Genomic DNA, 13,260 nt, shown 5'->3' on the forward strand with positions numbered 1-13,260 from the left:
GGCGGGTCTCGCTCATATATCTGCGGGCGTCACGGTGACTTGATGAGGAGAAGGCCTCATCACCACATTGGCATCCTGCATCGGAAGGCCAGAACCGATAGCACGCTTTGACGAGAAATTCCTCGGAGCTGCCACCTGGCGTGGAAGTATTCCTGCAGAGACATAGAATCTATTGAGCTGGTCACTCTGTAGTAGCTGAGTAGCGGACCAAATCAACGATCGCTCCCAAAGGTCTGGCCCGTACGTCCGGGAGAAACCCCTGAATGGATGGAGAGTTTATCATCGTCTCCTTCGGCTTGGTCAATCGGCTTAAGGATGGCGTTAGTCATTGGAGAGGATCGTGCGAGGCTCCATAGTTCTCTTTGACGAGTCTGGGGACCCCATGTCAATCTCCACGTTCTGTAGCGCAAGCCTCGTGTCGCCGCTAGGCTAGAAGGAAGCTCTGGGTTCCCGCCACGCGAGCTGGTGTGGTCGGAAGCGTCCAGCCTGCCGGGAAGGGACTTCACCGATTAGAAACCCTGTTGAGGCTTTAAAGTTGGAAAATACACCAAAAAGGCGGGGTATTTCCGTCATCGTATTCAAACGCAGGACATCATCAGCAGAGGCATGGGTCAGCTTCCAGTCAGTCCGCAACGCTTGAAGCCCGAGACGTCTAGCAGCTTCGGAAGTGGGCGAACAGACAGGCTGGTCTTGTCATACTCCGGTTGGCTGTTGCAGGACGCGTTTTGCTTTTTCCCTTCCAGGCGTGTGGCAGGCAGGGTACATTCCCGATTTCCTCCTTGGTCGGCAGAGGGTTTTGCGGAGAAAGATCTGGTGATAATCTACTCCATCCTTGTATCGTACTGTACTCACCGTCTCAATGTAGGAAGGTACCAGTGGGAAGTGTAGAAGCTTGAGGATCCTGTTGTCCGGGAGGCGAAGGTTGGTACGCGAGGGTCCAGGCCTTACCCAGTATAGGCCTAGAATTGCAGAAAAAAATTGGAAGAAGTGTTCAGGAGGTCATCGATAATGATTCAAATGGCTGTCTAGATCGTCAATTAAATGAGTACGTAGAAGAATGGTATGCTCGTTGTCAAGTCCCTCGCTTTCCCCATCCACTGAAAAATCCTCCCGTGCTCGCCGTAGCCGCGTGTGTAGATTTGGGAGGTTCCTTTGTCGCTTGACTAGGACTTGGCGTAGACATCGTTGGTGACTCGGTTGTGCTGCCTCGCATTGTAGGAGAGGAGGTCGCTCCGCCCAAAATCTTACGCAAAGCATCTAGTTTTCCTTTGGTCTCCTCCAGCTCCTGTCGTGCCACTGCCTCGGCTGTCTTAGCATTCACTAGCTCCAATAGCAGGGCATCGTTGGAAATGGGTTCGTGGTTTTCTGTGGCAAGGACAGCTTGAGTGTTGAGGCTGCTTGAGCGTTTCGAATACGGCCCGACGCTGCTTGATCGAGTCGTTTCCGGCCTACCTAATTTTAACTCTCGAAGTCCAGATTTAGGAGGAGGCAACTTCAAGTCTGGGAATTCGGTGATAGGAGTGTAGACGTCGGCAGGTGAATCCGGCACCGAGTTGTTGCGTGAGCGCAACTCGCTAACTGTCCTTTCTAAGCGTTGCCTGTCGCGATGTGCATCCTGAATTCTGGCTCGAGCATCTCGCAACTGCTCTTTGAGGCTGTGCTGTTCTGCTTCTCGCTCATCAAGCTGTCTCATCAGGTCCCGACACTTGGTCACCTCAGCATCATGCTTCTCCTTCCACTCCGATACCGCATCACGAAGCTGGTGTTTGGATTGGGCTACGGAAAGCCGCCTTGAGCCGTCTCGACACAGTTGACATTCAGCTTGGGCCATGAGAATATCCAGCTCCATATCTTCGTCTGTGGCATCGGAGCCGTCTACCCCTGCTATTTCTCTAATATCTGCGGTCTGTTGTCGTAGACGCTCCAACACTCTTCGTGCAATCTGCTGATCTTCTTCTCGTTCTTCACGTTCTCTCTGAAGCTCTTGAGCAAGCTCGACATGCTGTCGTTGGACTTTAGACAGTTCCGTGAGCAGATCTTCGATCTGGTTATGGAGATTCCGGTTACTCGAATCTGGGGTTGGGATAATTGCCGAATGGAGGCTAGTGGCAGCAGATACAGTGGGTTTTGGTGGTCCTTCATCAGAGAGTTCTGTGCCAACTGTACTAGCCTCTGTGTTTGTTGTTTCGAGCGAGTTCAGTGTTGAGGTTAAACTTTGACCAGAAGATGATTTTCGGACCGACTTGTTGTTTCCTGGAATCATGAGGCTCAGATTTTGAGACCTGGAAGGCGTATGTGACGAGCCTGCCCAGAATCTGCCCAAGAAAGAAGACACGGCACTCTTCAACGAGGGTGCCGCTGTTAAATTCTGCGAGTGCCTGAAATTTGCCTCCAGCGACTGAAGAGACTCTTGGCTCACCAACCCCGTCAGTGATACGAAGTCCGACACCAGATCGTCTGCATGTTGTGCGTAGGTATCCCATAGACTCCTCGAGAGCAGAAACTGCATGGCATCCTCGAATTCCGTATAGGCAAGCAGCTTTTTCTGATTCCGCTGCATCAGTGACAAGGCAACCCTCATCAGCGTTTCCGTTGCACCTTCAGAGAGTATGACGTCGTAAATCCTGAGTAGCATAGGAAGTGGACAAGTGACGGCGAAAAATGACAAAAACCATTGTGATACGTAAAGCGGTTCGATCTTTAACTCCTCGAGATGAGCCGCTAGTGCTGGTAAGTGTCGTATTAGAAGCTGTTGAAACTGGTATATTCGAAGATGCAACCCTGACAAGTCTGGCAAATAACATGAACGAAGATCATAATTTTCCATAAGCCTACACCCAAGTCAGTATTCTTCTGAAGAAGGGAAATGGCAGACGGACCTAACAAGGATGCAAAATGCTTCTGGTTCACTCATATGCATCAGGAGTGGTCCGACAACGAACCCGAGACCTTGGCAATATCCGATTTTGCTGTCATAAAGTGAGAACGCTTTCAAGACTTTGCCGAGCATTCTTTGCCCGTCACCATCTTTCTCGCGAAACATGTCGACATTTGGAAAGCTCCTACCCACATCCTTTCCGATCAAACCATCGTAAGGACTCGGCTCATTGGAGAGTCTCTGGTATTCTGAATGGAGAAAGCCGTCGTGAGCTTGAGCGATACTAGGCCAGACAACCCCACGGAGAGGTGGTGGAACGCCTCCTCGAATCTTGTTGGAGGTTAGGGTGGGCAGTCGCTGGGCTGTCTGAGTGTAGTCTTGAACCAATGCCGCCCAGAATTCCAGTTCGGTCATTGGAGGAGCAGGTAATAGCGAATATCTCAAAGAGTGGCGCTGGGGCCCATCTACCATTCTTTTTAACTGTTGTATTGAAGGAGGCCGGGTATTTTTGCGTGGGCGCGAAGTCGTTGTGATGCCAGCCTTGGGATTGGTGGCTAGCGCTGCGTTCTCTTTTTCCAAACGCGCCAGTAACAATGTTGTGGACTATCTTCACGTCAGCCGCATTCATGACCACAGAACTGTCGGGCTCACTTCATCGGTGGCTTCGTCTTTGTGCTCTTGTTCCTCCGTTTTTTCAAGGCCCTCCCAGTTCACAGAATTCAACGAAATCGAGCTCTCGGAAGTGTGGGAAGAGGATCGACTGGTCCGGGTCGATGACGGGCCACTGCGAGGCAGCGAGGTCTCCTGAGAGACATCTCGTTCGGCAATAATATCGAGATCAGGGTCAAATGGGATATCTGAAAGTCGCACTGAGACCATAGAGCTTCGTGGAAGTGGGACGTTCTCGGGTTCGATATCACTCTCACTCTCGGGGAACACATTGGAAGGGACTTGAGGGACAGCTTCGACGTCGGCCATAGTTGGCTGGTCCTCAAGACTACCGAGTACAGGGAGGTCTGCTATTTTATGCCAGGGGCGGTAAGTGAGGCGGGGGATGGATCAGAGAGGTTGGTCTCCGGGGGGTGGTTGGGATTTGGTTAGCAGCAACAGCCGGGAGAGATCACAAAGAGGGACTGCTCGCCAGGTCTGCCAGCGACCTTGCGAGGGGAGTGCGAAAGAGGGAAGTAAGGAATGAATGTCGTCGAAGACGATGAAGGGGAGGAGTGTGAGTACTGAGCACTGAACAGTGAGCACAGTCCACAGACATGTTTGAGCAGCGGTGGGCCAAGGGGCTTTGAAACTATGGATTTGGCACTAGCTCGCCCAATTGCCCACACCCAATGCTTGATTGCCCACCGTTCAGGCAATCTCGGCTCACTGCAGGCCCTGAGTGCTAAACCATGAGAAGCAAAGGCTCCAGATCATGTAGAAAGTCTCAGCATGAAGGACTCAGCACCGAGTACGAGGTATTATGACCATGAATGAATGCTGGGTTTGAAGAGGGAGCTCCTCAAGAGAAAGAGACGCGTCAACCGCGGTGCGGGGATGAGATAGATAGTATTGTGGTTGACAAAAGGGTCTGACGCTTCTGAAGCCGCGATTGCCGCAAACTATGGGGGTTACATAGAAGTGCATGTCACGCGATGAGTTGCTCTTCAACAACAGGGCGATATGTCGAAGTCATATGTATGAGTACCCAGTACGCGGTGCGGAGTGGCCGCAATGGTCGATACCTAGCCAGGGCAATAGGAAGTCTGCGGCATAGCACTATTGGTGACCCAAAACCCGCGCAGTTCAGACTTGGGTCAGGGGCTTGTTCCACTACTTGTCGATATTGCATATTACCGAGGTCATTCACTAGCCTGAACGGATTTTCAGGATACTGGGCACACCATGGCTTTCTCACCCACCAACCCACGAGGTACTGATATGCCAAATTATCGAACTGAGTAATAAAGAAGCGGATAGTGAATGGGAGGAAATGGCGAGAGGGAATACAGGACTTTTGTCTTAGCCGCCTGTGGCGCCCCCCTGATGACCTAAACAGGCCTAGTGTTTGACGCGACTTCTTGGCATTGTTGGGTCGGAAAGTCGCCTCCAAGCCGCGGTGTTTACAATATCAACAACCGTCTCCAGAGTATAGACTGACAACTTGTTCAACCTTCTGCGATAGTTGAGATAATAAGGCTGGTGATATCTCTCTGTATTGCATGCGTTCAAGATCTCATCCTCCTTGACCCCAATGACTGGGCGTTTCTGATCTACATTTCTTTTTGACAACACCAGCGCGATGGACGACTCGATGTTCGACATCGACGACGGCAGCTCAGATTTTGAGCCCGCTGCTGTAAGCCTCGGCGCGTCTCAAAGAAAAGTGAATGGGGTCTCTAACAAGCCTGTCCAGAAACCCAAGACCAAATCAGCCAAGAATGCCTCCGAGCCGAAACCCGCGACAAAGAAGGCAGCAGCAGCAAAGGCGAAGGCTGGCCCGAAAGCGAAGGCCACCGTTCCCAAGAAGCGCTCGAAGAAGGACTCTGAAGACGAGGTCTCTACAAATGAAGCTGCCAACCCCTTCGACGATGAGTCGCTCCTCGCAGACACCCCTCCCCAGGCAAAGAAAGCGAAGCCGAATCCTGTCAAAGGGAGTCACCAGAAACCTCTGGGTGATATTATCAATGAAGCTATAGGCCTCGATGGCGCGAATGACTCCCCACAGCCTCGGAAGAAGAAGCGCGTCTCCGAGCAATACCAAAAACTTACACAACTGGAACATATCATCAAGCGTCCCGACACATATATTGGCTCGGTCGAGCGCACACTCGCGCGGATGTGGGTCTACAATACGGAACAAGATTGCATGGAGTTTCGCGACGTATCTTTTGTCCCTGGTATCTTCAAAATCTTCGACGAGATCCTGGTCAACGCCGCAGACAACAAGCAAAATGACAAGAAGATGGATGAGATCCGTGTCACCATCGACCGCGAAAAGGGTGAAATCAGCGTCTGGAACAATGGCCGAGGTATACCTATCGAGATTCATTCGAAAGAAAAGATCTACATTCCAGAAATGATTTTCGGTCATCTCTTGACCGGCTCAAATTACGACGACGACGAACAGAAGATCACAGGCGGCAGGAACGGCTACGGCGCAAAGCTAGCCAACATCTTCAGCACGGAATTCACCATCGAGACTGCTGACTCGAAACAGAAAAAGAAGTACAAGCAGACGTGGACGAAGAACATGTCCGAGATGGGCAAGGCCAAGATCACTGATGCCAAAGGAGAAGACTACACCAAAGTCACATTCTACCCTGACTTTGCAAAGTTTGGTATGACCGCTATGGATAATGATCTCGAGGCGCTTTTCAAGCGCCGGGTCTATGATCTTGCCGGCACCTGTAAAGGGGTCAGAGTGAAACTCAATGGTTCCATCGTTCCCATCAGAAACTTTAAGAAGTATTGTGAAATGTACACAAAGGCGATCAAGAAAGAACGCGGTGACGAGGCTGCAAATGACACATCTGGAATCATCACAGAATCTCCCGATGACCGTTGGGAGATTGGCTTCGCCGTTTCTGATGGCTCTTTTCAACAAGTCTCGTTCGTCAACTCCATCGCCACCACCTTCGGGGGCAGTCATGTCAACTATGTTGCCGATCAAATTGTCAACTACTTGATGGAAGTCGTCAAGAAGAAGAACAAAGGCGGTGCACAAATGAAGCCGCATCAGATTCGAAATCATATCTTCGTTTTCGTCAACGCCTTGATTGTCAATCCCGCTTTCACATCGCAGACCAAAGACCAACTGACTACGAGGCCCGGTCAGTTTGGAAGCAAATGTCCAGTGTCTGAAGAGTTTTTAAAGAAAGTTGCAAAGACCGATGTCGTTAACAACATTCTCCACTTTGCCCAGCAGAAAGCCGATCAGATCCTCAAGAAATCTGATGGAAGCAGGCGAAGCCGAATGAACAACCCCAAGTTGACGGATGCAAACAAGGCCGGCACAAGAGAAGGCCACAAGTGTACCTTGATCTTGACTGAAGGTGACTCGGCCAAAGGCCTTGCAATGGCAGGACGATCCGTCGTCGGCCCCGATCTGTTCGGTGTATTCCCGCTACGGGGCAAGCTCCTTAACGTCCGAGATGCTTCCATTGACCAGATCTCGAAAAATGCTGAAATCCAGAATATCAAGAACTTCCTTGGGCTTCAGCACAAGAAGGTGTACACTGACACCCGCGATCTCCGCTACGGCCATTTAATGATCATGACTGATCAAGATCACGACGGGAGTCATATCAAGGGGCTGTTGATAAATTTCTTGCAGGTCCAGTTCCCCAGTTTGCTGAGGATCCCGAAATTCTTGGTCGAGTTCATTACTCCCATTGTCAAGGTGTGGAAGGGTGATCCTAAGAATCCTACACAATCCCGCTCGTTTTACACCATGCCAGAGTACGAGGCTTGGAAAGAGGCACACAAACACGAGCGTGGATGGGAAAACAAATACTACAAGGGGTTGGGCACAAGCACGACGGAAGATGCACAGCAATACTTCAATGATATCGACAAGCATCACAAGGAATTCGACACCATGAAGGATGAAGAAGCCGCATTGATCGAACTTGCGTTTTCCAAGAAGAAGGCGGATGACCGAAAGGAGTGGCTGCGGCAATTCAAGCCAGGCACGTTCTTGGACCACACAACTAAAAACATTTCCTACACCGATTTCGTCAACAAAGAGTTAATCCTTTTCAGCATGGCCGACAATATCCGATCTATTCCCTCGGTCGTTGATGGTCTGAAGCCTGGACAGCGAAAAGTCATGTATGCATGCTTCAAGCGCAATCTGAGAAAGGATATGAAAGTCGCTGAGCTTGCGGGTTTGGTCGGCGGCATGACCGCCTATCACCATGGCGAAACATCCCTCCAACAAACAATTGTCGGGCTGGCGCAAACTTTTGTAGGGTCAAACAATGTCAACTTGCTGGAACCCTCCGGCCAATTTGGTACACGAAACCAAGGCGGAGGCGATTCTGCCAGCGCTCGATATATTTTCACACGTCTATCACCCTTCGCCAGGAAGCTATTCCACCAAGCCGACGAACCCCTTCTGTCCTACAACTATGACGATGATAAGAAGATTGAGCCTGAGGTGTATGTGCCGATCTTACCAATGGTCCTCGTCAATGGTGCCGACGGTATTGGCACTGGCTGGAGTTCCTCCATCCCCAACTACAATCCGGAAGATATTGTGGAAAATCTCAAACGCAGAATGGCAGGCGAAGAGTGGAAACCAATGCAACCGTGGTTCCGCGGATTCAAGGGTGAGGTCAAGGCCACCGGACCTGATCGGTTTCAATTCAGTGGCATTATCCAGCAAACTGGTGACACCGAAGTCGAGATTACGGAGTTGCCGATCCGTACCTGGACGCAGGATTTCAAGGACCGGCTAGAAGAGATCATCAAAGCGGAGAAGGTTCCATCGTTTATCAAAGACTACAAGGATTACAACACCCACGACACAGTGCATTTTATCATCCAGATGGATGAGAAGCACGTCAAGTCTGCCCTCGAAGAAGGTTTGGTGGAAAAGTTTAAACTCACAAGGTCAATAGCGACATCCAATCTCGTGGCATTTGACCCGGAAGGCCGCATTACGAAATATGCAAATGTCGAAGCCATCATGGACGAATTCTACAGTTATCGTCTCCAGCTGTATGCTAAGCGGAAGGAATGGCTACTGCAAGAGATGCAGAAAGACCTCAGACGGCTCACCAACCAAGCTCGATTCATTCAGATGATAATTGACGGTAAACTCAGCATTTCCAAGAAGAAGAAGGCTGTCCTCGTTGCAGAGCTTCAGAAGCTTGGATTTGACGTGTTTCCCAAGACAGAAGATGCGGCCAAACAAGGTGAGATCGAACCTGTTGTCGAAGAGGAAGACGCCGAAGAAGAGTCCGTTGACGCCAGCGCCTACGATTACCTTCTTGGCATGCCTCTTTGGTCCCTGACGCAGGAGCGAGTTGAGAGACTCTTGCGTCAAATCGGAGACAAAGAAGAGGAGATGGATACTTTGATGAAAAAATCAAAAGAAGATCTCTGGAAACATGACCTCAATGAATTCATCGCAGAGTGGAGGTTCCAGCTGGAAGACGAACACAACCGCAAGCGCAATATCCGAAAGGGACGTCGAATCTCGAAGAAATTCGCAACAGCAGCAACGACAAAGCCAACCATCAAGAAGCGGAAGGGACTGGGTGATGCGTGGGATGACGACTCTGACTTCGAGGCATCTGCCCCAAAGGCGAAGAAGAGCGCGCCTCCGAAAACAGTTCAGGTTCCAAAACAGCGCTCTATCACCGCGTATGCTGCCCCAAAAACCAATACTTTAAAGAATGCTTTGGAGAAGCGCAGCATGTATACTGATGGTGCCAGTGACCCTCTTGAAGACCCAGAGGACGAGCTTACGAAGCCCGGCGACAATAGCCTTGCCAACCGAGTAAAGAATGAGCCTGAGGACGCGGAAAGCCGTATCCCCAAGGCCGGTACCCGACAAGCTCGGGCAGTGACTAAAAAGCCAACGAACTACGCATTGTTGAGTGACTCTGAAAGTGACAACGGAGACGATCTGCTCGCTGATCTTGGTGATATGGTCAAAGGTCTACCAAGCAATCCCACAGATAGTGGCACTGAATCACGTGCACTTTTCTCCACTTCTGTTTCCCGCCCAAGCAGCAGTCATGGCTACAAGCCGGCTCTGAAACCAGCTTCCAAGGCCGCTATGGAGCTGTCAGAGGATGAGACCGACTACAAGATGCTTGCACCGCAACAGTCTCCAAGACGATCCATCATTCTAACAAATAAGGATGACACCAACGCTATGGAGGATTCTGACGAAGACGATATACCAGTAAAGCCCGCCAAGAAACCTGCACCTAAGAAAGCCAAGAAGGTCGTCAGCGATGATAGTGAGAGTGATATTGCCCTCCCAAAGGCAAACAAGAAAGGGCCCATCAAAAAGGCAGTGAAAGAGGAGCAGCCGAAAGCAAAGAAACCAGCCGCGAAGAAAGCTCCAGCGACGAAGAAGGTTGAACAATCCCCCGTTGCGAAGGCTTACGCAAAGAGACTTGCAAAGAAACAGGTCACGGCTATGGATGCCGATATGGATGCTCTGGCGGATGATATTCTAAAGTCTCCTTCTGGTTCTGATTTAGATGCTCCTATTGCAAAGAAACCGGCGGCAAGACCTGCGAGACGAGCAGTGACCACGAAGAAGCCAACGACCTATACTTTTGATGATGATGAGGATGATGACAGTCAAGATGCGGGCTTCGACGATGATGGTTCTTCAGCAGCGTTTTCGGACGGGTGATCACGCGTCAACAGCAGTGGTTGAATTGATCAAGCACTTGCATGGGGGACTAGACGTGGAGGTTGCATGAAATACGAAACGGGAATCTGGACTTTATTGCAGGATTTTCTTGGGGCCGCGTAGACTCTGGTTGGCACAGATATCACTGTGCGATTGTGACATGATTTCTTTGGGTAGAGCATACTATTGAATTCAGCCTTTTGCTGACTCGGACAGTGATCGGCTTCTGACCACAGCGAAATGCATCTTGCAGCACGATGCAAAGAGCAGATCTGTTTCTCTGTCTTGCAAGGCGTTTGAACCTCCACAAACTCTCTGGTTTCCCCGTAGCACTTGCGAAAGCTAGAATATGCTTGATGGGCCCAAGAAGGGATCTTACACTGTTGTGTATCTTGTCTGCATATCTTGACGCAAGCGTTTCTTTGTCTGTTCTATAGCTATCGCAAGGCTAACTAATCGGTGTATCGATTGTGCAACCAGCTAATGCAAGGTACCGGCGGAGGAGGATTAGGATCAACGTCTGGATGGCGAGGCCGGCACCACCTTGGTGAGTCTTCTTTTCTTCCGAGTGAAGATTCTGATTTGGCTGATGGGTAACGGTTGCTTTTACGATACACCCTTGCCCTCCTGCCGAACACCGTGGCTCGAGGACATCTGCAGATAGTAGGCGAGTCCCACGAACCCGGCCTCGGCCTTCAGAGGGAAAAACTGTCTGCCTGCTTTGGGATCTGGCTTCATCTGAATGTTGCCGGTGGTCTTTCTGCACTTACTCTGCTGTGTAGGCATAGATATCTCGCCTCGCGTCTGCCTCAATGCCACGAATAGCCTGGAGAACCGTCAAGGTATACTAATCTTTCACAGATTCTGATCTCCCTGGAGAACCTGGCCCTCGCGTCTGCGCCATTCCGAACCTTCAAGGACGAACTCCTACACCGCTCATCCAGCGTGTCAGCCAAATTCAGTACCGTGGATACTTTGATTCGTCAAGGAAGGACGATCATGGAGAGACCGCTTCGTCCACCACCTGGCCTAGACTGGCCGCCTGCCTCAGTTATTGCATGAATGCAAAGGCATGCCGACTTAACAGCCCTTTTCTTTGTATCAGAAGGGCGAAGTGAAACCGGCTGTGATCGTTTCATGAAGATGGTGCAGGTTGCAAGCTTCTAGGCTTTGTTGTGGCATGTTTTCCTATTTGCCATTTACCATTTGCCATTCCATCCCATCAAGCAGGTATTTTTGGGGCGCGAGCAGATATATCAAACCATTCCTGCAAACGTGAAGCCTTCTCATCCCTCACTTTCTCTCAGTCAAAGTGATCTTCGTTCGGGATGGCTGCAATCCATTCTCTCCTCAACCCGATCAGAGACAATGAGGACTATGACAGCAACAACGACAGCAGGGATGAGGTTTCCGCCCCCAACAGTCCAGCCTCGCCAATGTCTGACGTGGTTGAAAATGGGCCAGACAAACGCACTCGAAAGAAGCAAAAGATGTGCAAAGATGCCGCAGTCTTCAAGCCAGGGGTCATTCAAGGGGAATGTCGATACCCACCGGACGAGTATCAAGATGAGTTGCTAGAGGCTAAACATCAGATGTACGAAGTCTACCCGGTTGGCGATATAGCGACTTACCCCAGACATATTCCTTACAACAGCGAGAAGAAGCTGTTTTGGGAGAAAACGGGGCGAGAGAGCTTCGAAGGTACTCCCTACATCCTGTTGATACATGTCGCCCAGCTAATCACACCTGCCTCTAGTCTTCCAATATCAATTCAAGATGCCAGGAGACTCAAGTACCTACACAATGCTGTGGGACTACAACATCGGCCTGGTCCGTACCACGCCTTTGTTCAAATGTGGAAACTATTCAAAGGTACGCCACTGAGTAGTTGGCGCACACAGCTGAGCTGACTGCCGGTCCGCAGACGACGCCTGCAAAGATGCTAGCCAGAAACCCTGGATTGAAAGAACTCTGCCATAGTATCACTGGAGGAGCTCTGGTTGCACAAGGTACGCCTAAGGGGTAGTGCTTCTCGCTCAGTCCGAAGCTGACACAAGATCCAGGATACTGGATTCCCTACGATGCGGCTAAGGCAATGGCTGCCACATTTTGCTGGCACATTCGCTATGCCCTGACGCCGGTGTTTGGAAAGGACTTCCCAGACATGTGCCTGCCCCCCGACTCTGAGGATTTTGGCTCCATGCAGATTGATCCAGAGATCACCAAACGCTGTGCTTTGCAAGCTCGGCACTATCGCGAACTCGAGAGCAGCTTGGTTGCATCAGGCCCATCGTCTGGCATATCCAGTCCTCGGACACCACAGACACCCCAAGTTCGCCCTCAACTCCGAAAGATCTTGCCCAAGTCATACAAAGAGACGGACACGCTGAGCGAATACTCGACAGACACAAGCCGTGAGGACAAATATGAATTGTCTTCTCCCTCGCCCCAGGTTGCCTTTACCAACCCTTGGTCTGCGGTCAACACTCCTCGCTCTCCTTCTCTCAGAATCTCTTTTGACAACCAATCGTCGCCGTCCAGCACGACTAGGTCGTCTTCCCCTTGTCGAACGTCTCGCAAAGCTCGAATGGCGGCTAACATCCCAAGATCCCATACTCCTCTTGACCTTTTGCCACCGCCTCGGAGGCCACTGTTCGCGACTACTGCGCCCATGGATATCGAGCCTGACCAATCGCTACCAGACATGTCTCTTAGTTCGGCTACGTGTGCCACGGAGGTTGACGAAGACTATGATGGCGGGTCAGACGATTCTGAGGATTGGGAGACGAAGAACGGTGTTGCGGCGAGGAAGAAGTCGTCGATGGGATTCACCGACACCAAGGCTGCATATGTGTTGATGAAGTTGAAGACGCACGGGGCCATGCTCAAGACGGACTCGAAGTCCTTGAAGCGTCGGGCTTCAGCGTAGGGGTGCCTGGTCCCGAGGGGATGCCGCTTTGTCAAGTTAAGAGGCGTTATGAGCCACTGCTGAGATGAGTGATGACCAGTCGAG

The 13,260-nt window shown here is 50.8% G+C and overlaps 3 protein-coding genes across 3 annotated transcripts; 2 read left to right on the forward strand and 1 right to left on the reverse strand.

Annotated features, from left to right (window-relative positions):
* Positions 1–1,072: 1,072 nt before the first annotated feature.
* On the reverse strand, positions 1,073–3,856 carry A1O5_09038 (uncharacterized protein; the record flags this gene model as incomplete). Its single annotated transcript, XM_007749618.1, has 3 exons — positions 1,073–2,831; positions 2,880–3,481; positions 3,530–3,856. 3 exons carry the CDS (start codon positions 3,854–3,856, stop codon positions 1,073–1,075), a joined length of 2,688 nt encoding a protein of 895 aa, XP_007747808.1.
* A 1,312-nt stretch (positions 3,857–5,168) lies between these two features.
* On the forward strand, positions 5,169–10,247 carry A1O5_09039 (DNA topoisomerase II; the record flags this gene model as incomplete). Its single annotated transcript, XM_007749619.1, has 1 exon — positions 5,169–10,247. The coding sequence occupies one exon, from the start codon at positions 5,169–5,171 to the stop codon at positions 10,245–10,247; it is 5,079 nt and encodes a 1,692-aa protein (XP_007747809.1).
* Positions 10,248–11,575: 1,328 nt separating this feature from the next.
* Positions 11,576–13,176, forward strand: A1O5_09040 (uncharacterized protein; the record flags this gene model as incomplete). Its single annotated transcript, XM_007749620.1, has 4 exons — positions 11,576–11,948; positions 12,004–12,119; positions 12,172–12,256; positions 12,311–13,176. 4 exons carry the CDS (start codon positions 11,576–11,578, stop codon positions 13,174–13,176), a joined length of 1,440 nt encoding a protein of 479 aa, XP_007747810.1.
* Between the last annotated feature and the right edge of the window lie 84 nt (positions 13,177–13,260).

The sequence above is a fragment of the Cladophialophora psammophila genome (genome assembly GCF_000585535.1).
Source record: "Cladophialophora psammophila CBS 110553 chromosome Unknown aczJe-supercont1.15, whole genome shotgun sequence".
NCBI classification, from domain to species: domain Eukaryota; kingdom Fungi; phylum Ascomycota; class Eurotiomycetes; order Chaetothyriales; family Herpotrichiellaceae; genus Cladophialophora; species Cladophialophora psammophila.